The following is a 27004-nucleotide window of genomic DNA, read 5'->3' on the forward strand; positions in this document are numbered from 1 at the left end:
CCGTTAAAATAGCAACCCATTTTCAATATTTTCTTAGTTTTTCACACTTGATATTTTTTGTGTATCTAACCATTTATAAGCATGAGTTTGGCACTGTGCAAAATCTTGTGCTTTACCTGTATCTACTCATCTCATTCATTATTTTTTCTGATGCTTACCCCTTCTTTGTGCACAGAGGTACTATGCTACTTATGGACAGCTGTGCTACTCTGGTCCACTTATGATGTTACTGACACATGCCTAGAGGCAAGGCACACATCACTGTCAGCCAGTTTTTTGGCTCTGATTATTTTTCTTTTTCCCATCCACAGTTATCTGGTAGAATATAACCAGAAAAACATATACTAAATTCACTTAGGATATTTCTGTGGCAGTTGCCACTGTTATTCATAAAGCAACCAAATGGGCACACCGGTTACAAAACTGTCAACAACGCAAGAGAAAACCGGTGAAAAGAAGTAGTTCAAGTAAATACAAATGTATATGTATTTTAAATGCTTAAAGTGCTCAAACAAGTGCATAAGATGAATGACAAAAGAGCAATCCATATACTTTTGAATATAATGCAATACAATCTGGACCTCTAATGCAAAAAGTTCATAAATCAATAAATTCTGTTTCTTCTTTGCTTCAATCCTTCTTTACTCCAAACATATGTTTCATGGGTCAATAGAGTCTTGTTTCTTCAATCCTATTGGTCGTCATGCTTGAAGAAAACAGTAATGTTCCTACCTATGTCTTTCCAGTTCAGCTCACTTCCCTGTCCCACACCTCTGATCACTAGTCTCCATACATAAAGAATTTTGGAAACCTTGATAAATTAACTTCCTAAAGACAAACATTTCTGTGGCTTATTCTTTAATCCTACTTGTGAATGATTTTACTTTAGATTAACACAGGTGGGTCGGATGCATGACATTCCAGTTAGGATACTATTACATATTTTTCTTCGAACAATCAATATTGCAAGTCTGTATTCTCCCTCCTCTTCAGTGCCAGATTTATGTATAGGCTAAGTAGGCTGAAGCCTAGGGCCTCTAAATCTAGGGGGCCACCACAGCCCTGCCCCCCCCCCCAGCGGACAGTCTCCCCTCTCCCAAAATTGCAAGCCCAAGACTTCATGCAAGGGCAGGGGCATCCACAGCATCAGTGTACTCATAGTTCAGGTGGCCCTGAATGGACATGTTATGAATGTTTCAAGAATAGTGTCATATCTGGATGGTCACCACATATATAGCTTGCATCCACGACCCAATCAATTTAATGGAAACGGAGCAATGCCGGTCAGGAACTACAAACCAATTACACTCTATTAAATACCTTCATTAATTACAAAGCACTATTGCCTGATGAAGTCTTGACCACGAAATGGGTATTGGAAATTTTGCTGGCTGCAACCCGTAGCTGAGGAACATGCCCAGCTATACTTTCAAGTAGTTTTCTGGATTAGAAGGTCACCCCCTCGGGCCATTGTGCAATAGGATTGAAGAAGCAAGACTCTGTTGACCCATGAAACATATGTTTGGAGTAAAGAAGGATTGAAGCAAAGAAGAAACAGAATTTATTGATTTATGAACTTTTTGCATTAGAGGTCCAGATCGTATTGCATTGTATTCAAAAGTATATGGATTGCTCTTTTGTCATTCATCTTATGCACTTGTTTGAGCACTTTAGCACTTTAAGCATTTAAAATACATATACATTTGTATTTACTTGAACTACTTCTTTTCACCGGTTTTCTCTTGTGTTGTTGAGTGTTATTCATAAGCCAAGTCCTTACTGCCAGGTATCATCTATTGTTTGCAAGAACAAACTGTGCAGTATTAAAAACTGTGCAATATTAATTGCTGAGGATTTTTTTGTATCAGCACTATGTGAGAATAAGGCCTCATTGATCTGATTCCCAAGGACTATCAATTGAAATTAGGAAGCTGAGTGCAAATGGTTAGTCTTTCTCTACTCATTGGGCTATGTTTGAAAGGAGGACATAAGGTCTCAATCTCCATTTCTTTTGAAAATATTGCTCTTAAATGTTAATAGTACATTTGTGGTTGGCCATGGAGTTACAGATTCTTGAAACATTCATAACATGTCCATTCAGGGCCACCTGAACTATGAGTACACTGATGCTGTGGATGCCAGCCCTATAGGCATCCAGCAGTGGAGATCCATGCATGAAACAGTTATCCTTAAGGGAATCCGTAATCTGTGAAAGACAAGTGGGGGTCCCAGAGTTCGGCTCCTTTGTTGAGAATGCTGATAGGATTGAATTCAAGATAGTGGTGCTCCAAATATTATTATAAAAACTGCACTGTAACATAAGGTTGCTGTGCTATGTCATACTGGACTGTCAGTGGTGTTTTGCTCAGAAATGATATAAATCTACCATCCTTTTCAACAGTAGGCTGTATTTGAATGGTTTTGTATCCAGCAAGGGATGTGTTAAATATTGTAGTGAACCCAAAAATATGTGCAAATGATCTGTAGAACAAACTATAGCCCAATTAGGAATGTGAGCTTTCTCAAGCTACCTTTAGATGTTTGGCCCAATGTTCACTGATCATGTGTCAAAAGAAGTGGGATTGCATCTGCTGCCCAACCACCTAACATCTGTTGTTCAATCAAACACCACAATTTGTTCCTTTATAACTTTATAATATATTTCTGTTCATCTGGAACAGTTTTTCTGGATGACTCTGGTTAGGCCTGATCAGGGCTTTTTTTCTGAGGGAAGAGGTGGGGGAACTCTCACCTGGGGCAACTCCTGGGAGGAGGTGGTACACCTCTCAATACATGCGCATTTAGGGGCCGATCCAGGCCATTCTGGGCCCAAAACAGGGTAGAAATGGCCTGGATCTGCCTGGAACAGGCTGCTGCCACACAGAAGAGCACTCCCCCATTGGGCAGCAGACCAATCCTGGCTGTTTCGTGCCTAATCCTGGCCATTTGGGGCCTGAATTGGGCCCAAAATGGCCAAAAGGGGCCCAAAATGGCCAGGATCAGGCAGCTGCCAGGTGGGGGAGTGTTCACCTGCCTGGCAGAGGCCCGATCCTGGCTGTTTTGGGCCCAATCCGGGTCATTTTGGCCCCAATCCAGGGTGTTTTGCACCCTAAATGGCCAGAATGCCCCCTAAACGGCCCAGATCGGGGCCAAACCGGCCTGATCTGGGCCTTCAGTTCTGTTTCAGCCATTTGGGACCTATTTAGGACCCAAAATGGCCCGGATCGGGGCCAAAATGGCCAGGAGCAGGCCGGTGCTGGGCAGGGAAACCCTCCCCTGCCCAGCAGCAGCCCAATCTAGGCTGTTTGGGGCCCTATCCAGGCTCAAAATGGTCAAAATAGGCCATTTTAAAAATACCCATGTGACACCAGTCACATGGGTATTTTAAAGAGCTGCCGGAACACCATTCTGGGATGTTCTGGCTTTAAAAAAGTGCTGGGCCTGATTCAGATACAGGTGTGCACTTAAGACGCCCAAAGCATCTAGTTAGCTTTCCTATAGCAAATCATTAAACTCCTGGCAAGACCTACACCACAAATAACATTTTAAGTTTGTTACTGAGTGTAATACACAAGTAATACTATTACAGAATCTCTGCTTCCATTCTAAGCCTTTGTTAATAAACATGATTGTTCAATATTCTTAATATCAGTCAGTCAACACAAAATCATACCATCCATTGTAACGACATAGACCATTTAAAAGGAGCAGTTACATGGGTCCAAAAAAGTACCTTACCCAAAGATAAACAGATCACAAGCAAGGAGCCCTTTCTAGGAGAAGCTCCTAATTAATTTGTCTTCTCATATTTATAGTGTTTCAAAACTATCTCCTAAAATTCACTAACTGTCCTGCTTTGAAGGGCTCACATTCTTGGCTAATTAATTATGTTATAACTTCAAACACTAGATAAGGTTATCTATATTTGAAACATCTTCTTAAAGTAATAAAAATTCTTAGCTCATTCTTGCTACATTTTACCTTAACAGTCTAAGGAAAATTAGTGATTACAAGTTTCTCATACGTATGGATATCATTCCTCCATCATACATCTGTCCATGAATTATATCTCCTACTTCTGTGAAGTTCGACATTCTTGTCATTCTCAGACACTCTCTCCCCCTGGGCCAGAACATATTGTATCTATTGATACGGGTTATATGGCTCTTCTAATCTACACAAAGCCATACTATTGTGCTATGTTTCTGTTTTGTGCGCCTCTCCCAGGATGTTCTATTCTAGGCCTCTAAACTCCCTTTGTGGCATGTTTAGCTATGGGGCTGGCAGGCTAGCCCTATTTCTGTGTGCAAAGGCATCTTCTATGTTTTTTTTGGTCAGATCCAGCAACTGTTATCTTATAGTTCTAGCTATATCCGTAGCACAGTGTATATGCATAGATTGCTCCATACATTCAGGAATACAAAAGTAGAATCCCTTTTGTATGGAAGCATGATGTTCAGGTGAATGTGCAGGTATTGGGGTGGGGGCATTGGATTCAGTCCTGTTCCACTCTGTGAAGTGTTCAATGAGTGTATGGACAAATATCTGAAGCAGGCTTCAATTAAATTGTTTTTATATTGTAGGTATAAATTCTCCACTAAAATTGAAATAGTATGCATCAAAATGTTCATGATTTATCCAGTATCATAGTCATTATATTGAAAGAAGTGCTGGTTGAAGGAGGAAAAACCATATGGAGTATTTGGTGCTTGCTTTGCAGTTTGCTCAAATGGCACAAAAAAGGAAAGTTGGATCTCTTGCACCAGCAGGATCTGGATGTCTATTGGGTATTTTGGAAAACTTTACCAAGGATTTTCACTGACTGGGGACGCTTGGGGAATTTACATTTCTCAGAACAGCCTTTGCCCATATGTTTATGGTCCGTGCTTTAATAATGGCAATGCAGACAAGCTTACTTGTTCCAGGTGAGGCTTTAGGTCCATTGGATCTCATAGAAGAATGCTGAAACTGAGCAACTGGAAGAATCTGAGCAGTAAAATGTCCATGCAGATGTGTAACACTTTAAGGTTTATGCTGCGATTACTCTTAATCTTCACACTGAGACATGACCTCCAGGTTAGCAATGGCTTTTTGAAAGGCTCATTAAGACTGTTGTATGTCATACTCCGATCATCTATACTTGCTATTAAGTATTCTCTTGGAAATCTCTGCTTTATAATAGAGTGCAAATTCACTCCCTGGAGACCCTTCCTGTGGAAGGATGACCTCCTGGATATTAAATAGATTCTTCTTGTCTCTCATTTTCAACACAAAGGAAATAAAATACCCTTCAAATAGTTTGAACTGTTTTTTGAACCAGAGTTCTTGACCTGTATTTTGCATTGCAAATTAGTTCATCCCTTCCAAGTTATTACTTTATTATTTTGATTCCCTGTACATACTGAAAAGAAAACAAAAGGTGTATTTTTCGTCCAGGATGCAGAGTCTAAAGAGTCATAATATAGCAGTGTTGCTGAAGCTAAGCAGGTCTGTGTCTGATCAGTGCCTGGATGGAAGAGTTTCTGGGAATCTGTGTACACTATCTTGAGTTTCATGATGGCAAAAGGGCAGGATATGTGTAATAAAATAATTTTTTAAAGTGTGCAGTGATATGAGAGAGAAGCTGTGATCTTTTATATGCTAACTTGGAAGTGAATTTAGTTGATCAGTGGGTTTTACTTGCAAATGAAAGGAGATTGGGTACCAAGCTGTGTTTTGTAGAGTTCCTAGTACTTGGTTTTCTCTTAAGATTGTTAGATCTCCCCTAGTCATTCCATCATGTAGCTGTTTCCATGCCTTTGATTCAGGAGGCAGATGCAAACATGGTCGTCATGCTTGAAGAAAACAGTAATGTTCCTACCTATGTCTTTCCAGTTCAGCTCACTTCCCTGTCCCACACCTCTGATCACTAGTCTCCATACATAAAGAATTTTGAAAGCGTTGATAAATTAACTTCCTAAAGACAAATATTTCTGTGGCTTATTCTTTAATCCTACTTGTGAATGATTTTACTTTAGATTAACACAGGTGGGCCGGATGCATGACATTCCAGTTAGGAGGATACTATTACATATTTTTCTTCGAACAATCAGTATTGCAAGTCTGTATTCTCCCTCCTCTTCAGTGCCAGATTTATGTATAGGCTAAGTAGGCTGAAGCCTAGGGCCTCTAAATCTAGGGGGCCACCACAGCCCTGCCCCCCCCAGCAGGCATTCTCCTCTCTCCCAAAATTGCAAGCCCAAGACTTCATGCGAGGGCAGGGGCCAACAATTCTGGCCCAGCAACTGTGAGACTCAGGGCCAGCCAGTGGGGCCCAATTTGAAACTCGGGGGCCCAACTTGAATTTTTTTGTGGGGCCCAGTTCACAGCCAAAGTCTGCAGAATCTTAGAGATACAAATAAAATCCATCTAGATTGCCCTGGTGCAGGGGCCCCCTTAGGAGCAGCCCACTGGGCCCAATTTGGCCAAATTGCTCCAATTGCCTTAAAGCCAGCCCTGATGAGACTGTGCAGGGGTTGGACTGACAAGCGCTGCCCCTTCTAGGTCCCTGGTGCCACTATTCAGACTCCAGGACTCCAGAGCCAGCAGCCCAGAGTCAACAACCAGCTGCACAGCCTTCCCCAGCTCAAGGGTCAGGTCAGTAGTGGTACGTGCTGCACTTTAATCAGTGGGAGAGTGCGAGTGGGGGGCTGGCTAGGGCAGATAGACCAGGCAAGCAAGCTCTCCTAAGTCCCTTCCGTTCCTTCCCTCCTCCTTGGCTTGAACAGAGCAAGGCAAGCACATGTGACTGGCACTGGCCTGCCTCACCCAGGCAGGAAAGTCTGTCTTTCACACTTCACAGAGCCCTGCCTGCAGCACACACTTGCAACCCCTTTCTCAGAACTTCTTGGATATGAAAAGAAATATTGATGGTGTCAATTGTCATGCCAATAAATCCAAACAATACTGCTTCATACATTAATAATAGATAAATTGTTCTAAAGCCATTGCAGAATCTTATCAAAGTTTTACATATTTATTTTACGTAACATTTTTTGGCAGTTGGCTCTTTTAAATGGCTAGTATTGATAGTTGGATGGGAGAGCCTAGTGTTTGCTGCTGCTGGAATTATTAGATGAGAAATTCTAGTTAATTATTAACCTATGTTTTTGCATCATTTTCAAGCCTTCTAAATGCATATGTCTTAGAGAAAATTATTTTGAATCCTTTTGGCAATTTTGGTAGTTTATAAACTTTTGAAAATGTTTAGAATGGAAAATGATGTTGTGCTATAGGGTTGGCTTGTTGGATGTGACGCAAGACTCCATCTTGTGTTTGCTTTAATTTAGGTTGTTTAGTTAAGTTAAAATGACCGGCCACCCTGGGAAGTTTGGCAGAGCAGTCTGTTCTTAATAAAGGTTTGGGATTTGTACCGATGCCAAGATATTGTTCTTTTCAAACCCGACTAGATGTGTTTAAGCTCATTCGTCAAATAAAGTTGAGAGCTTATTTCCCTAAATCTAATGGAGAGACCACTTATTCTGAGTTTGAGGTGCCTAAATGTCTGAAACAGGGCTCCACGTTTATGCCTCCCATATCTGACCACAGGATTGATACCTTCGAGCATATGATCATGAAGGACATTTTTGAGCTTGAAAATAAGCCAGTTAGGTCCTGGCAAAATCTATCGATAGCTGAGAGAAGGGCTATTAGGACACTTAAAGATGACAGGAGCATAATGATCAAACCGGCGGATAAGGGAGGAGGGGTAGTAATTATGGACCGGGACATGTATATTGCAGAAGTATTGAGACAACTGGGGGACACATCAAGCCTGTTGGACCCCACAGACCATATTAAGGGTCTTATTAAAATAGTTTTGGATGAGGCTAGGGAATTCGGAGAAATAAATGAGCAGCTATACCGAGTTTTACAGGCCAAAACACTGCGGGTCCCCCTCTTCTATGTACTGCCCAAAATTCATAAAAAGGTTTTCCCTCACCCGGGCCGCCCAATAGTTTCTGGCTGCGGCTCTGTATTGGAGTTATTGGCTGTCCTGTTAGACTCTATGTTACAACCAGCGGTGGCTGGAATACGCTCCCTGATCCATGACACTTGAGACTTTATAAGACGAGTTGAAGATCTAACAATAGATAAGGATACTGTATTCCTCACGATGGACGTAAACTCCCTTTACACCACCATTCCACATGACAATGCCAGGGAAGTGGTGGAGGAGGCACTTGGGACAAGGCAGGAGAGTTCCGTTCCATCAAATTTTTTGTTACAGCTACTAGATTTAGTCCTAGAAAAAAATTATTTCCGCTTTGGGGACTCTTTCTACTTCCAGCTGAGGGGCGTTGCTATGGGTTGCGCCGCAGCACCCAGCATCGCCAACTTATTTATGAGTAAATGGGAGGAACAATACATTCTACATCCCTCTAATCCCTATAAGGCGAATGTAATTCAGTATTTTCGCTATATAGATGATCTTTATTTTTTGTATAAGGGATCCAGCCAGGTAGAGGACTTTTGTTGCTGGATGAATAGTAGAGATCACAATGTAAAATATGCATGGCATTATAATAGTTGGGAGATTAATTTTTTGGACGTGGTAACATACAGGAGTAGCGAAAATAGGATAAAGGTTAGAACTTACAATAAAGAGACGGATCGTAACTCGTATCTAGAATATGGGTCTTTCCATCCTCACCACTTGAGGGAGAACGTTCCCTATGGCCAACTCCTGAGAGTTAAACGCAATTCATCAACTTCTGCGGATTTTTAAAGGGACAGTAGGATGACGTGTGACAATTTCATGAGGAGAATATATCCACAGGGAGTTGTACAAACAGCTTTAGCATGCGCTAGATCTATATCCAGAACATCTTTGTTTGAGACGAGGAAACAGGATTCAGGGAACAGAATTAGATGGGCGGTAGAATATACCCCCTTATCTAACCCAATTAAGAAAATTGTCTTCTGCCACTGGAGGCTAATAGAAGATATTGAAGGATGTGAATTGAGACCACAAGTGGGCTTCCGTAGAACTAGGAGCCTTAAGGACGATCTGGTTCATGCAGACATACGACTGAAAAGCGGGGAGCAGCGGTTAGATGTGGCCGCTGTCAGATCTGCAATATTCTGTGGGAAGGAAAGGAGATCATGGTTAAGGAGCAAAGGCTAACTTTTGAGCATTTTGCTAATTGTCAGACCTCAGGGGTGATATATGCCATAGAATGCCCGTGTAAGTTGGTTTATGTGGGGTGCACCTCCAGACCAGTGAAGGCACGGGTTCTCGAACATATTTCGCGAACACGCAATAAGATTCAGGAGGCACCTTTAACCCAACATTTTTTAGAGAAAAAACATAAATTATTTATGCCTTTAGGGTAATTATTTTGGAAGTAATTAGCAAAACCAGTCAGGAGTCTATACAGGTGTTGCTTCTCTGCCGTGAAGCATTTTGGATTTACAGGCTAGACACAGTCAAGCCGAAGGGTCTGAATAATGAACTTTCTTTAAGTTGTTTTCTCTGAATGGCACTTTAGTATCAGCAGTAATGATAACTATAATGGCTGCTAGATTTGAAAATGAATTCATTGACATTCGTTATGAGTAGGGTCCCTTTAAGCTTTGAGTCACCAATCAGCCAGAATAGAATTTAAAGGGAATCGTTAGATGTGGGAATGGCGCGAGAGAGAAAGCTCTGCCACCGTGTTCCGGGTTCTAAGATTCTTGTCTACTCCTCTTAACTGAAGGTATGTAATTATATATTTGTATGAAATGTGAAATAAGAGGTGTAACTGTTTTTGGATGTAAAGCAATTTATGAATTTATGTTATAGCAGATCATACGCCCCTGATGAAGTAAGGGACGAAATCTGCATTGTATAGCCGGCCCCAGATTGGGCGTGGCACGGAACCCTTTCCATCGGCTCCACGGACAACCGCTTGTCAGTAACTTGGAGGACTATGGAGGACTATGGAGAAAAATACTTAACATAGGAAGTGATTACTGGACTCCGTAGCGTACCCGGTTTGTTGCTTTGTTAAGCCAGGAACGATTTCCATGATAAATGTATATGGTTTAGAGTTGAATAAGAGAGGAATATGAAATATTTATAGCACTTGCACTTTGAATACACTTTTGTAACAGTTTGATATTGCATAGATATGCTTATTTTGTGTTTCCCGTGAGGCTTCTCCCTTACCCTGGGAAGTTTGGCAAAACTCCAGGGTAGGCCCACAAATCCCAAATGCCTCTATGGCCAAAAAGTGTGGGAAAGCCAGGGGGCGGAGTCAGAAGATATAAATGCTCCAGCCAGCCTGGGAGGGGGGAGTTATCCTGCAACCCTCAGAGATACCAGGAGGCTCTTGCTGCAGATTGCTCACAGGCAGAGAGAGTCCTTGGGGATCGGGGAAGACAGCAGTGGGAAGGGATCCTCGGAGGGATCCAGAACTACCTGTAACATGCAGGAGGCCAGGCTGCAGGTTGGTAACTGAACCTCATCCCGAGGGAAAAGAAGTATAGGGATCAGTTCAGGGACAGAGGAACTGCGTTTTGTCTGATTTTATTTGTGCCAGGTGGTGTTTTCCTTTCTGTTTGATTTAAAGTGCCTTTTTGTGTTTAAAATCCTGTTACTTGTAAATAGTCAATAAAATCTTTGTTCTTTGTTTAAAACCCCAGTCTGGTGCTCTGACCACAGAGTCTCCCCCACTCTGCCCGCTACTCGTGCCTTAAGAAGGGCCCTGGGAGTGAAAAAGCCCAAAAATGTGCAGGTGCCAAACTGAATTCTGTAAACCTTCAGCAGCAACCATCCTTGTGCCAATAGCCACCAGTGTTCCCGCTAATGTGAGCACGTGAGCAATTGCTCACAGATTCTGACTCCTCTGCTCACAGATTCTCAGCTGTAGCTCACAGGTATTAACTCTCAGGCAGCTCCACCCTCCACTCAGCTGGTGCCAGCAGGTAGGACCAATAGGGATGGAGCAGAGATGGAGCCTTGTCCCACTTCTCTCCTTCCTTCCTGGCTGGGCAAGGAGGCCAGAGGGCTGGGGCAGATGCTCATTGTGCCCACTGATGGCCAGATGAGGAGGAGAAGACCATTGTGGTGCTGAAGGAAGCTGATTCTTTGCCATTGACGAGGCTTCCTTTTTGAGGGCTCTTCCAGCTTGAAATGCAGAATCGGCCAAGAACAGGATCTGGCTGCCTTGTCTTGGTAAGCTGAACGTCTCCATCTAAAATGAAATCAATGGGCGTAGACCAGAGTAACTCTGCATAGGATCGTGCTGTTGGGGATTTATTTTACCGCTTTGGGGCTGGCTCCAACTTGGCTCTCACATTTTCCCTTTTTAAGCCACCTTCATCTTTGCAGGCTCACAGGCTCACAGCCCTTCTTTGCTCCCACCCCCAAATTTGGATCTGATGCTAAAGTGAGCCTCCAAGGGCAGCTGTGCCTGATTTGCCTTCTTTCCTGCAGCAGAAGCCAAGGGAAGGCTTCCTTGTTCACAGGTGAGTCTGTAGGTGCAGAATTAAACAGGAAGCCTGGAAGATTTTACAGGGTTTGAGTCCAATGGCACCTTCAAGACCAACAAGATTTTCAAAATAGGAGCTTTCCAGAGTCAAAGCTCTCGTCTTCAGATATAAAGAAAAAGGGAACTTGAATTCTCAAAAGCTTATACCCTGAAAATCTTGTTGGTCTCTAAGGTGCTACTGGACTCCGATCCTGCTGTTCTACTGAAGACCAAGATGGCTGTCAAACTGAAACTCTTTTGGTGCCACAAAGTCTCCTCTTTCACTTTATTCAAAACCAGAGGTTACTGGCCAACTCCACAGGTTTAGGTTTTGATCTTGTTCATGTTAACTGGCTTTCAACCTAATCAGGGCTTTTTTTCTGGGAAAAGAGGTGGTGGAACTCAGTGGGTTGCCCTCGGAGAAAATGGTCACATGGCTGGTGGCCCCGCCCCTGATCTCCAGACAGAGGGGAGTTTAGATTGCCCTCCATGCTGTGATCTAAACTCCCCTCTGTCTGGAGATCAGGGGGCGTGGCCACCAGCCATGTGACTATTTTCAAGAGGTTCTGGAACTCCGTTCCACCACGTTCCAGCTGAAAAAAAGCCCTGATCCTAATGATGATGGATTGAAGCATTCTGGAAACGTTTCCTCCTATCATCCTGACTTCTTAAAAATTATGTTGTTTTCTGTTTGTGAGCCACCTCAAGCAGCTCTCTGTACAGGTGGTATATAAATATTCTAAAGAAAAATCAAAGCTTGCAAGTCTGTATTTGCATGTCCTAGCAGTTTGAGCTGCAACACTGTACAGATCTTGTTTATTTGCCCCAGAAAACTGGCAAATGGACTTCAGGCTATTTAAGTTGCATGCACAAAATTACTAAGGTGCCAGGTTTGCCATTCCTGAGCTTCTGTCTAAAATGAAAGGGGTAGATGAACCACATTTTCTTTGTTACATGGAGAATAATAAAAGTCTATGAGAGAGATACTGCATTTAGACAGCTTTTATGTATTTTGTAATTGTCTAAAGCACAATTGTCCCAAATTTCAGATTTCCAGGTGCTTGTACAGGGTATTGGCTAACTGCCTGAGCTGAGAAATCCACAGTCAGAATCGCACTTGAACCACAAGAAAGCCAGAAATGTAAAACAGAAGTCCAGTGGCACCTTAAAGACTTTTATTTCAGTATCAGCTTTTGCAAGTCACTGCTCACTTCTTCAGATGCAGAAATCAAACTTAGAATCCTTCTTACGGGGCAGGTTGGACGAGGCAGGGATTAAGATCAAGGATGAATTCTGTCATGAGTCTTTCAAGTGCAGATTCATTATGTGGGAAAAAGAAAACGTAAGAATGATTCTCGGGTTGATTTCCATACATATCTGAAGAAGTCAGCACTGATTCACAAAAGCTCATCTTGAAAAAAAAGTGCTAGTCTTTAAGCCGCTGGGTGTCTGCTTTATTTTTCAGCAATGGACTAACACAGCTACCCCTTTACAATCAGCATGAACATAATCCATTTTTATACAGAAGTACACTCTGATTTTGTGGTCCTTTCACTTAATGACACTAGATGGTCTTGGACAACTAGTTTTTATTGTTAATTTGTTTTGATTGTAATCAAAATGTATTACATGGTTTTTGGTTTTGGATTCTACAGAAGCTAGAAATCAATGGGCTTAGATTGGAGTAATTTAGTACAGGATTATACTGTAAATCTCTCCACCTATCTGCTGCAATCTTCTTGGAATAGAGAAGGCTAACATATGCCCAGGATGGGATACAGACCCTAGGACATGTTCTCAGATATATTTATATATCAAACAGTTAGGAAGGAGAAATATTAATAACTTTACCTGAAGGGTAATTTAGTTTGATATTTAGAATCCATGTATGAATGACTGCTTGAATTGTTGCTTCTAAGCGAGAAACAATACACATTAGTTTGTAGTTTGTTTGTTGTGTTTGTATGTTTTGTATGTTTGTAGACTGAAATAAAAGTTGTTGTTTTGGCTCATGAAGTAGATTTTTAGCTCACAACACTGCACAGCTTAGAGGGAACATTGATTATGAGGAAGCAGCCATGATGCTGGCTCAGACTGAAAATATAGAACTAATTCAAGAGTCACTTACTGGACAGGGAGAGGCTAAAGAGACACAAGAAAATGTCAGATTTTGCAGTTCACACCTGGCCCATTTCCACATGGCTTACCTGTGCACGTAACGTCCCAGCAGATCTCACAAAAAACACGGAAGATGGCGTTTCCTCGTGCGAGATTTGCGCGACGTCATGTGACATCGCGCAAATCTCATGCGAGGAAACGCAATCTTCTGTGTTTTTTGTGTGATCTACTGGGACGTTACATGCACAGGTAGGGAGAGTATTCTCCCTCAAAAGGCCAGATTTATTGCTTTGTTTGTAAACTCTTTCCAAACCTTCTTGAATCTTCTTCCACAGCTTTAGCTACTGAAGGGTTTGATGACTGGCAAAAACCCCTTCTTATCAAAACTCATGAAAGAGAAGCATAGGAATGCCATGTTGGCCTACCTAACAAGGAAGTGAGGGCAAACGTTAACTTCCAAGCTAGAGGAACAAATAAAAGTAGAACAACAGTACTGGTGGCATGTCATGGAGAGAATTATTGCTGTAATATGCACTCTTGTAGAACGAGGCTTACCATTCAGAGGAGACAATTAACACTTTGGATCTCCAAATAATGTTAATTATCTTGGTCTTTTAGAACTAGTGGCAACATTTGATTCATTTTTACTTGTTCATATTAATTGGTATGGACATTCTGGATCAGGCAATCTCTCTTATTTGTCAAAAACTATATGTGAGGAAATTATTCAACTCATGGCAAAAAAAGTTAAGCATGCAATTCTGGCTGATGTGAGACAGGCTGGATATTTCAGCTTTTCAGTAGATTCCACTCCTGACATTTCACATACTGGTCAGTTGTCTTTAATTATCAGATATGTATCACCTGAAGATGGTTTGCCAACTGAGAGATTTTTAACTTTCCTTGAGCTAAAAGATCACTCAGGAGAAAGCATGGCTGATTTATTGTTCAACTATTTCACTACTGAGCTTGAAATTGACTTCAGAAAATGCCGTGGGCAGTCTTATGACAACACTGCCAACATGGCTGGTAAGTACAACGGTATGCAGCAAAAAATCATTTAAAAAAAACCAATTTGCAAGATTTATTCCATGCGCAGGTCACTCTTTAAATCTGGTGGGCCGTTCAGCTGTGGATTGCTGCCTTGATGCAGTGAACTGTTTTGGCATTATCAATGAAATTTATACCTTCTTTTCATCCTCCACAAAGAGATGGGCAGATCTAAAATCATTTTTGCCACCTCAGTCTAAAGTGCCTAAATATTTGTCAGACACTAGGTGGGACGCACACACAAAAGCCACAGAAGCTGTTTTGGAAAGTTACAGTGCTATCACTGATGCCCTCAGTCATTTGTACTCTGATGTTAATGGGAAGGGGGAGATCAGGCTTCAAGCTAACAATCTTTTGCAGAAAATGGAAGAACTGGAATTTGTGTTCATGCTGCATTTTTGGACCCATGTGCTAGGTCATTTTCACAAGGTCAGCAAAGCCCTTCAGAAATCAGACCTGTTATTGAGCCACAATGTGGCCCCACAATACGGGCCACAGTGTCTCAAGAGAGGTTGTCTGCACTGAGCATTCTGTACATTGAAAGTGACAAACTTAGACAAACAAATTTTGATGAAGTTTTGGATGATTTTGCTATGAGGAAGGCTAGAAAAACATTTTTAGTCTTACTGTATTTGATGGTTGTAGTTTACTTCTTAATATGTATTTTAAAACTGTTTAATGACAACATAAAGTTGATTCTAAAAGTGCCACACTGTCAAGTAATCATGATCATATTATTTACACTTCCCAGGCAATATAATTTGTAAACTCAAGGTTGTTGTTTTTTAAGAATAACATTACAACTTCATTTTCCTAAAAATTAATGCTTATTCCATAAAAGGTTTACAAAGTTCAGTTATTGCAAAAGTTTTTCAGTGTTAATTTTAACATTTATGCATTTTTTTACAATCACTATGGTATTTAACAATAACATCTTATGTCCTTTAGAGAAATTGTGAATTGCAGACTTTTCAATACCCGTCATCATCCTTGGCTCAATCACTCAATTTTGTTTATAACACTCTTCCATTTTCTTCTAGTCGTGAGGGTGGGGGATTGGGAGGGGCCTCACAAGTGGAGTAGCCTAGGGCCTCCCTTCATCTAAATCCGGCTCTGCTCCTCTTAGAAACAAAATAAATTAATCAACAATTGTGTTTAGTCAACTTTTTTTCTCTCTTCTCCTATTTTCTAATAAATTAGTATTCACAGACACTTCTGTTACAATTCTAATTATACCAATTGATCTACATATTCTGAAAGACTCATCAAGAATGATTTGAGGGCATGGGCTATTTTACTGAATGTAGGTGCCAATTTGAAGTATAGTGCTTATTTCCTCATGACAATTTATGGACTATGAGCTTGCTACCAATACAGTAGCCCGGTCACAAAATGCCTCGATTGGAGGGAGATTGAAAAGTACTTAACCACAATGGGTCAAAAACTGTAACTGAAAGCTTGTCGGTCTGTGTTAAATAAAGAAATGTCTGTCACTGGCCTGTGCAGCAAATCTAGAGATTCTTGATCTGTTTTTTCAACTCTTAAAGATTTGTAGGGTTAGGAGTTAGTTCTGTTAATGTAGGCATCTCTCTTTGTAAAAATTAGCTTTTTGAATGAAAAACCATTCTAATAATGTTTATACTATTAATATCCCAGTATATTTTCTGTGTTAAAACTGAAAATTGGGCAAAGTAGAAGTGCTGCTATGTATTTAAGACAAGTAGGACAATGTTTTTCTCACCTACTTTAGAAAGCCTAAGGACAAAATAATTGTGGTTCTAGAAAACCAGAATGGTGTGTTGGATGTTACATAATTATTGAGAATTTCCAGTTATTTGAAAGTCCAATTCAACGATCCAATCAATGTGTTTGAAAAATGTCAGCTGAAAATTTAATATGTTTTTTTAAAGAAACCACATTTTTCATTCTATAGGAATAAACAGTTTCCTCCTTTTAATTGCTGTTTTCTGTTGCTGTTTTGTTGTTGTTTCCAAATTGTGTTGAAGTTTTTTTGGAATGATGTATGTGTTATGTTTCCTTTTGCTTTGATTTCATTTTATTATAATTTTCTGTTTTGTGTGTGTTTGTATTTCCTTTTGTGCCCCCTCTCTGCTATTCCTTTTTTTGTTACTCAGTGCATGCTTTGTTGCCTTTGGTACGCTCATGTTCTTTTGTTTATTACAGAGCATCCCCATAATGAAACGTCCTTTCGAAATCACACTGACATATACAGTGGTGAGTCAATACTGACTTCTGGAGAACTTCATGTTCTAACTCCTCTGTATCTAACCTGACTTACTGTTGTGTTAACATCACTTGCTGATCGGTCAGTGAAACTGGCCAGGCAATTTTGAGATACCTATTGAAACTATACATCTGGATCTTGAGAATTCAGACCTCACAAAACACATTTTGTTAGTCTTCAGAACACGCAGCTTGCCTTTTTTTAATGGCAAATGTGAGTGGGATCATTGAATATTTATGTCCTTAAAGCAGTTCATATAGCTATGAATTTGCTCTTTATTCCTGCAGTGCTGAATGCCTTTTTAATTTGTGTATGTGTATAAAACAAAAACGATCAGCCCACCCAACATGACATGGTAGTCAGTTTTTTTAATGTCATGGAAACCTGTTACCTGAAGCTCATTGTTTGCATTGAAACAATCTAAATAATCTTCAGCAGCAAAACTCTCAAACAAGGTTTCAGCTTTGTATCCTAATACAAAGAAAATATTTTGCTTGTCCTCTTAAAGGAAATATTTTTAAAGTATAATAATGATAGAATACTGGCATGTGTAAAGAAAAAAATTCTTGATTTTTCTTTCAGGGTTGGTGATATATATTCTTTGCAGTTGTGTTTCATGTTTGCTAAATACTTCAAAAGATTTTCCATTCTTTCCTTTTTGTATGACTCTCTGGAGAATATAACACAGGAGGGAAGCCTGCATTAGAAAGTATGCATTAGATATACAATCTCTCAGCTCCCCTGGGGCACAATCATTCTTTTGCAGCAGGCTGAAAGTGCTGTGCGAATGGTGTTGTAATGTACACAGTTGCAAGATGGGGGATTTATTTCAAGGGAAAGTGAGGTTGGGGAGAGTTTTCAGAAAATAGAAGCAAACAGCCAAACAGACCAAGCTTTTAGGCTTGGTCAACCAAAAGGCTCCTGCTGATTTCTCTGACACAAGTTGTACAACACTCCTAATAAAAGGGGCATGCAATTGGTTTATTGTACAACAGACACATATTTATTTCCCAGTTATGCATGGTTCACATACCTCATCTCATTTGTGCATCTGTTGCATACATTTTTGTTTCCCAAATAGTATATTTGTACAAGGGAAGAGAGAGATCCCCATTTTTGTTATTGTTTATTCATGACAGGGTACAGTCATGATTTTTATCATGACTAACATTTTGTTAATTTAAATTAAAGTTATTTGAAAGTTAGGCAGGAGAACTGTTCATTTAGCTAGCTCTTTTTAGACGTACTCCAAACTCTGACACAATACAGTTACCAAAAATACTTAGAGCCAATTTGGAGTAGTGGTTAAGAGCGTGGGACTCTAATCTGGAGAGCCGGGTTTGATTCCCCACTCCTCCACTTGAAGCCAGCTGGGTGACCTTGGGTCAGTCACAGCTTCTAGCTCTCTCAGCCCCACCCACCTCACAGGGGGGGTTGTTGTGGGGATAATAATGGCATAGTTTGTAAACCACTTTGAGTGGGTATTAAGTCATCCTGAAGGGCGGTATATAAATCAAATGTTGTTGTTGTTATTTGAATTATCCAAAACACAATCAACAATAAGCAGAGGTCATGTGTTATTATTGATTGGCCTTGCTAAGCTGATACAAGTTTCTGCCAGAGACCTAAGTATCAACCAGATATCGGCGTAATATGTACGCTGTTCCAAGTAGCACCATCTTTTTATTGTTGTTGTTGTTGTGTCATTCAGACTCCTTCAGTTATGACCTCATAATGAGATCACCCCAGTATTGTATGATAAAGTTAATCCAAGAATAGCAACAGGCTGAGCAGGTTTGCACCTGTATTGTAGCCACTTGCTCATAACAATTTACAGCTGCTTTTGCCAGCTCTGGGAACAAAATCATCTTGTTTACTAGAGAAGAGCTAGTATTCTCCGGAGTCATGATCATTCAGGTCATAAAACTGGCCAACTTGAATAAAGTACAGAATCGCTTGTTGTTCATCCTTCCTTTCCGCCTGCATAGTCAGATGCATCCTTTAATAACTGGCATTGGATTGATTGCGTTGCTTGCTTTTTGTGCCTGCGCAGTCAGAGGTATCTGTTTGAAAAGTGATTGCAAAACCAAGACTGGCTGGGCCAATGGGCAGATACTGAAAGCGCACAAAACTCCAAGAACTAAATCTCACCTTTAAAATATTGAATGTAATTTTTAAATTCTAACCATGTGCTCTTATTTATTTATTTATTTATTTGTGTTATTTACAGTAGAGCTTTTTCAGTGAGACTCAAGGTGAATTACATAGTACAAGTCAATATCATCAACAGCTAGTACATCCAACAGTACAATAGGGTATGGATTGCAGAAATTTGAAAATAAATATAGACCTAAATTCAGATACAAAACATTGTAGAAACGAACGTAAGTAGTTTGACATGAACATATTAAATGACACAGTATCTCCCAGTAGGGGCATATCTAGACCAATAGTAGTATAGTCTGTATGCCCTATACCTTTACTGTCTGATCCATTTCTTATGGCACAGGCCTATTACTTGATTAAAAAGCCTTCCTGAACAATTTAGTTTTGTATTGTTTGCAGAAACCCAGGAGAGAGGGAGCTTTCCTGACCTCTTAAGGCAGTCCATTCCATAAAGTGGGAGCTACCTTTGAGAATGCACATGCCTGGGCAACTGTTGATTTTGCCCATTTGCAAGGTGGTAGCTGCAGAAGACCCAGTTCACATGAGCGAAGGATAGGAAGAGAGGCAGTCCTGCAGTTATGAAGGCCAGGCGTAGGAAGAGAGGCAGTCCTGCAGATACAAGGGGTCAAGGCCATGTATGAGAGAGCCAAAACCTTAAATGGAGCCCGGTAACTGATGGATAGCCAATGGAGTGTCTGCAGAATGGGAATAATAGGCACACATCATCTAACTCCTGATAATGACTGAACAGCAGTGTTTTGTACAATCTGAAGTCTCTTAAGTTGACTTTGAGGGAAGACCTATATAAAGTGCATTACAGTAGTCTAGTCTTGATGTTACCATGGTGTGAATCCAGGTGGTCATAGCAGCCCTGTCAAAGTAGTGGCCATCTTCCAGGATAGTTTGAGTTGGAAGAAGGCCTTTTTTGCAGTTGCATTAGCCACAGCAAATGAGTGATAGCAGGAGCTTGTCCAAGAACGCTTGCTAGCTATGTAAGAAAACAGTTCATTGTGCAAATTGGATACTTCCAGATTTTCTCAGATGCATATGAACTATTGGTTCACAAATATTGCGCAGAATGTGAGCTGAACTGGCAGGTGTTCAAACATAACTACTATTTTTAAAAAGTCAGTGAAACCAGCAAAGCAGTCCTTTTCCACTTTCAGTAATTTTATGACATTTTTTTTGTAATTCTTTGGAGACTGAAGCTATTTTCAGACATCCAGTGTTGGTAGAATGAATGCATGTGGTGTGGATCATGATGTCTGCAGTAAGCCTCACCCCTAGATCTTTGTAACTTCGGTGGAACATATAAATAGAGCCTAGGTGTGTACAGCTCCAAGCAGTTGAGAACCTGGCAAAAAATGGTTTCTGATGGAGTGACATGAATATACAGGCGATATGCGCGCTGACTCCATTTATGTCTTCCATTGAACTCATATAGGTTAGTAGGGCTTTCTGTTGCAGTTCTCTCCCTAATACAAGGTGAGCCTGAAAAAAACAAGACAAAATACATGTGTTGCAGCTTGTAAAGAACAGCCAAATGGTTACTGTTCTTGTGCTGTAGTAAGGAATGTGGCTAGTTTGCCTTGGGCTGGAAGAAAGTCTTCTGTCTTCATGATCCGCTGAGTTTCTGCTTATGGCCTTGGACTTCCTCCCTCCATCATCCTCAGTATGGCTGCACTGCAGAGAAGGCTGCCATGTTAATACTGCTTTTAATTCCATTGAAATTAGTCAATTTCTGTAGTTGCTGGGATCCCATACCCAGGGCAAATCCACATTACTCATTCTAAGTCGCATGTTCCCCGCATTCCCCACGCAATCCCGAGTGCCGGTCACATTACCTCATTAAACAGACGCATTTCATTCGCATTTCTCCCGAATATGTGGTCACAGGTTTTCAACGGGAGTTTCACGGTGGCCATGAACGGGCCAATGCGCAATTTACGCGGTTTTTTAAAAAAACACCCCCCTTCCTGTCTCTCCAGCCGTTCCGAGAGTTCCTATTGGCTGATTCAACTTGCAAGTGCTCCGTAGTCTGCAAAAGACTGTTTTTGACTTCATAGCATTGGATTTATTGATTATGCTGTTTCTGAATCAAATCTGGTAGTTTGAAAAATCATTTTGGGGTGAATCCATCTTCAGAACGGACTCGCGAAACTTCCTTTTTAACTGTTTTTTATTTTTTTTATTTTATATTACTGTAATATCGAAATTACGAAATATCAAAATAATGACACTCCAAGGAAGTGGAACTTCAGTAAAATTCAGGCACTGAACTGTCCTGCATAGGAAATGCCCACGAAAGCTTCCCACATGCTTCCAAATTTCCAAAAAAGAAATGGGAGAGAGCCATCAGTGCTGTCAGTGGGGGAAAGAGAGGCATCATTATCTTCAATGATGTTTCTTTATAAGGAAAGATCAAAATAACGGAAAAGTGCACTCAAAAAAATTTCTAAAAAATGGGCGGGGAAAAAGGTCCCGCCCAAATAAGCGGTTTTCGAGCGGCTGTGTGACTGGAGGGACACGCAAGAAAGACGGATTGGAAGCAGGAATGTGAACGAAGAGGAAAAAATCGCGGATTGGAGGCAAACAGAAGATATCCGATAAACATGCGGGTAATGGGTGAATGTGGATTTGACCCCAGTGTGAGATTAGTGTTCTTGCATTGTAGTATCCTCTAAAATGACTGTTGCATTTTCCTATTCCTTGGTATATACGGTGGAAAGATGCCACTAAAAAGCACTAGCTAGATGTTCAGTTGTATTTTTGTCATTTTCTCCAACTGTCTAAATTATAACTTAGTAATTAATAATCTGAATTGGATTTAGGTCAGCTGAGAAGTAAGGTATTGTTCCTATTAAGGGAGTTAACCAACTCTACACTTGCATTTATTTATTTACTACATTTATACCTTGCCTTTCTCCCAAAGGAACCCAGAGTGGCTTACATCATTCTTGTCTCATTTATCCTCACAACAACCCTGTTTAGGTAAATTAGTCTGAGAGTATGTGACTGGCCCAAAGTCACCCAGTGAACTTCCATGACAGAGTGGGGTTGGGTTTCTGGTCAGATTGTCTCAATATGGAATGTCCAAGTCATAGAAAGTGAGCGGTTGCAGAGGTCTGGTGTCTGAATAAGAAGGCATCCACTATGTATGGTAGAATCATGGTGATAGTGGTGGTTTTGAAGTCAGGACAGGAGCATCCTATGATTCTGTGAAAATGCTCACAGACATAAATGTCACATCATGCAAGTGTGGATAGAATGAATTTGCATGGTTAAGCTACCATAGGAGGAGATTAGTGGACTTCCTAATATTTAACATACTGGTAAACAAGTTGAAATCAATGAGGCTTCTGAGTGTTTTTCTTTAGAAATTTTTTAATCCTTACCCCTACTTGCAAAGTTCCAGGAGCATTTTGTGTTCTAAGTCAATGACAGTGCCATGAGAAACATTTATTTAATTAGAATCAGGGGGTGCCCTTGAGATGTTCAAGGAAGTCACAAATAAAATTAGATTAATTAGTAGTGCTTGTTTCATAAAACAGACTGTAAAAATCCTCATGGTGCATCTAGAGGAGAGTTCTGTGCTTACAAGGAGTACCTTAGCTGAAATAAGAAATGTCTTGTTAAGGCAGGTCAGGTTTAATGCAGAAGAAAAAATGCTGCTTGCTTTCAAACTTCCCTCCCTGTGCTTTCAAATGCTGCGCCTCTTGCTTACGGGGGCAGGCTCTAAGGCTCAGGAGATGGGCTGTAATAAACACGCGTGACACCTTGTGTGGAGTAAAATAGGCCACAACTTTACTGATTACTGTGTTAGGAGTGATGTCTCAGCGTAGGGCGCGGATCCCTGCATCGGCTGACCCGCCTGCCAGCCCTCACCATTCAGCCCACCTGCTGAAGGGAACCCCGGGATGATAGTTAGTGAGAACCAATGGGCGGCCACCTCTAATTGATTCCCCCACCACCTGGAAGCAGGCATGGTTTCGCAGCCCCCCGAGCTGGGCTTGCTCCTGTCCATGCCGGCTCCAACATCCCTTATGGGGATCCCCATCTATGAGGAAGCAGTGCGCGCAGGCCCTGCTTCCCCCCAAAGGGATTCATGCCCAATGCCAAAACCGCCACACAGATTGTATAACCATGTTATAATACTAACCAAACCCATTGAAACTGCAGCATCCTATCAAAACACTGTAACCCCAAGTTGCAACCAAATAGTAACCAATCCATTGAAAACACATTTATACTCAAATTCACATTCCTTAATACATAAACCAACATTATTTGAATTAACCTGTATAAACCCTAATAGAAGCAGAGGCTGGGAGGGGATCACTGTCAGAGCCCAACTGCTGCAACCCCCCCCCCCACCCAGCCGGCTCCCTTTAAATAGAGAAGGGGGTGGACCAGAGAGAAGACTAGCTCTCTCAGGTCAGGGGACTGCGTCTCCGCCCCCTCTCCACCCAGCCAGCCCCTGATTGGCCAGCTGGGTTTAAATTCCTGTGGCTCCCTGCCCGTCTTTGGGAGCTGCGACGGGAGCCAGCCAGGAGGGGAAGGCTGTACCATTCTCCCTCGCCCAGCGTCCCCACAAATGCCGGCCCCGTTGAGATTGGGGTCGGCAGCTTCCCATCGGGTGAAGCAAGCAGTGTGGTATTTGAAACTTAAAGCATCCCTTTTCATGCCACTTGCAAGCTGCATGAAAAGGGGCGCTTTCTAACACCACTCCACTTGCTTCCCATCGGGTGAAGCAAGCAATGTGGTGTTTGAAACTTAAAGTGCCCCTTTTTGTGCCACTTTGGGGTTGCTTTGAGCTTCAGTAACCAAAGCTTAAAAGCCAAATCCCGAAGCCGCTTGGGTTATCCTGAATTGTTTTCCGTTTTGGGACACCCAAATCTTTTTCAGCTGCACACCCCTTCCATAACAATATATGGACACTGCAGTCATCCTAGGACAAATAGAATAAAGATGTGCTGGGATTCTCTGATGCAACCCATACAGCAGCTGGTAGGCATTGGGGAATCATTTATGCATTGCCCAGAAATCACAACTGCATGCCTCATTCCTGACTGGTCAAAGAGAAAGGTGTATGGTAAAAAATTTAGAAGGTAGATCCATGCAAAATTATTAACTATGCCACGTATTACAAGGAGAATATCAGCCAATTGTTCTGAGAGCTTATTGAGAGAATAGATACAGGTTTTTTGAATGTAGGAAGTTAAGCATGCCTCTATCAAAAATGTGGATAGCATTTTGAATTAAATTAGGTTATTCTGGATCTGAGATTCTATTTTCACAGAATCATATGCATACATTTGGTGCCCTATTCTACTTTTTTCTGGTTTTCTCTCAGAATATTTTCTTTGCAGAAGCATATGAATGATTGCACAGAAGCATGAAATTTACTAACATATAATCTCTTCCCATTATATATTTGTAAATCCCATTAAGAGGATTTTTGCCAAATGTTCAGCTCTGTACTCTTGTATGCTATAACAGATGAGTAGCTAGCATCTGGCTAAGCTTCATTATTCCAGTGTTACAGGGCTTGCTTTAGCAAGTAGGCCAGAGTCACAGGGGTGTTTATGGAGAATAAAACTTTGCATGCATGCACTGTGGAAGAGATACTGGCATTACACTAGTCATTTATTTATTTGTATTTGATTTTTATCCTGCCCTCCTTCTAAGCACTACAGGTCAGTGTCAGTGGTTCCTGCTCGTTTTATCCTCACAATAGCCCTGTGCTGTAAGTTAGGCTGAGAGATGGTGACTGTACCAAGACTGCTGAGTGAACTCCATGGCAAAGTAGATTTGAATCCTGGTGTCCCTAGTTGTGGTCTAACATTCTAGCCATTGTATTTCATTAAGTCTCTCTGACTGCAGACATTCCAGGACAAGTGTAACTAGGTTCCTGTGTATCCTGCTCTCAATGAAGCCAGAGGTGGGATTTGTTAGCACACTAGCTGTTCATGGAGTTAGGAGTCTTATGGTACATTGTATTAGCATCCTGAGATGGCCAGTTGGCAACAGTACAGTTTTATCAGCTAACCTAGAACTTGATGGAACAAGTAGAAAATCTAAAGGATTATACTGCCACAACAGGTGCTGTTACTTATATGTTGGGATTATATACAACATGCTAAAAGAATAGGTGAGACAAAACTGGTTCACACAGCCAGTTTCAGCGGAAGGCAAAGCAGAGCAGTTGTGTTGGGAGAAACAGATATAAAAATGAGTGTCTTTTTACTAATGTAATACTGTTTAGCAGATTGTTGAATAAGTTGTCCTGGGTGCTCCTAACTAGAGATGAGCACGATCCAAAAAAATTTAACGATCCAGCAGATTGTGGATCGGCACTGACGACGATCCCGAATTAACGACCCGTGCCAATCATCTCCCGTTCCCGAGCCGTGGATCGTGGAGGCCAAAGCGGGGCACGCAGGTATTATGTGGGAAGGTGGGTGATGACGGCGGCCGCCGGGCCTGGCGGGCACGGGGAGGCGGCAACAAGCCGCCTCCCCTCAGGTCCCATTCAGCAACACAGGAGGCCTGTGTTTGGCCGTCAGAGCTGCCTATCCGGGTTTGCAGGGATGAGATTGAAGCGACCATGGCTACAGAACACCCCCTTCCCCCTCCCTCCCCTGGGTGTCTTCTCCCAACTTGTGACTGCTTTGCTGCTCCATGGTTGGAAGGAAGCCCTGCTGATCAAGGAAAGCTGGGCTTCCATTTGAGTTTCCAGGGCGACAGAAGGAGGGCAAACAGAGCTCAGGCATTCCCCTGGCTCCGCAATCCCCCTTCCAGGGGAATAGATTGCTGGCGCCTGAGTGTCTGGATCCCCGATCCAAGCCCAAACGCCCCTATCCAGGCCTCTCCCGATCGCTGGATCATTGGCCGTGGCCGATCAAGATCTGCCAGATCGCAATCGCGTGATTGCCATTAACGTGGGTTTTTTCCAATCGTAATGCAGATCGTGCCCATCTCTACTCCTAACATGGAATTTTGTTGAGTCATATGATTTCAGAGCAAGGAAATACTGCACTCCAAATCCATGCAGACATCTCTACCTTCCTATGTTTGTCTCATTCCATTATAGATCAGTTAACAGACGTGTAAATGGCAAATGTGTTGTCTTTTATGTTAAGGTAAACCCTACAGCTGACATTAGCCAGTGAATATGCGTAGATTGGTACATGTGTGTATCTTGCTAGGAAAGTTTTACAAATTCCTTCCTCTTAAAACAGTTCACCACAAATACATTGTTGGATTATATTAGTCCTGCTAGTAGTTTCCCCTTACTGAAATGGTTGGTCAATGGCAAGTTCAGCAAACTCAGATCTGTAGTTTATGTACAAAGCCTGAAGTTGCATTGTCTTCTTTCCAGGTACAAGTAGCAATATATCCACAGATGTGCCATAGAAAAATATTCACATTAAGTGTAATTATTTTAAGTGTAAGTATGTCTTTAAATGTTTGGTATGGTACAGATGAAGAGGTGGGGGGTGAAAGAGCAGGATGAATGAGCGAGAAGATTGGTTGATGACTGAGAGTGCGGGCGGAGTGAACTGCAGTTTTTAGTTACTGAGTGGAGAGAAAAGATTCCGTTTGGGTAAAGCAGGCAACCTGTGTGGAGGCCTGAGGGGATTCACATTCTAGTTCATTTAGGCAACCTGTGTGGAAACCTGAACTGTTTGTGTCTGTGAGAGAACTTTCATTATATCTGAAGCAGGCAAACTGTGTGCGCCTGAGAGAGAAAGCTAGAAGTGCTGCTTTGATCATTTGGGGTGCTAGCTCTCCAGTGTAAATTTTGTTTCAGATTTTTCAGCAAACCTGTGGCTTTTCTCAGGTTCCAGAAAGATCAAGCTCATTGTTCATGATCCCAGTCTCTGGATTTGTTGCAGAAGATGACAATTGATCAGATAGTTTTGTTCTA

At 41.5% G+C, this 27004-nt stretch overlaps 1 protein-coding gene across 18 annotated transcripts in view; it reads left to right on the top strand.

The window, feature by feature from the left end:
• The window catches only part of NFASC (neurofascin), a 328885-nt gene that overhangs the window by 177759 nt on the left and 124122 nt on the right, over positions 1 to 27004 (top strand). For 14 of the 18 annotated variants that reach the window (XM_054981817.1, XM_054981826.1, XM_054981820.1 and 11 more), the window contains one exon: positions 16848 to 16898. The exons of the other annotated variants lie outside the window; for them this stretch is intronic. In XM_054981817.1, coding sequence (XP_054837792.1) covers positions 16848 to 16898 — 51 coding nt within the window. The remainder of the gene's footprint in view (positions 1 to 16847; positions 16899 to 27004) is intronic. 18 annotated transcript variants of the gene reach the window in all.

Source organism: Eublepharis macularius, chromosome 5 (assembly GCF_028583425.1).
Source record: "Eublepharis macularius isolate TG4126 chromosome 5, MPM_Emac_v1.0, whole genome shotgun sequence".
Taxonomy (NCBI): domain Eukaryota; kingdom Metazoa; phylum Chordata; class Lepidosauria; order Squamata; family Eublepharidae; genus Eublepharis; species Eublepharis macularius.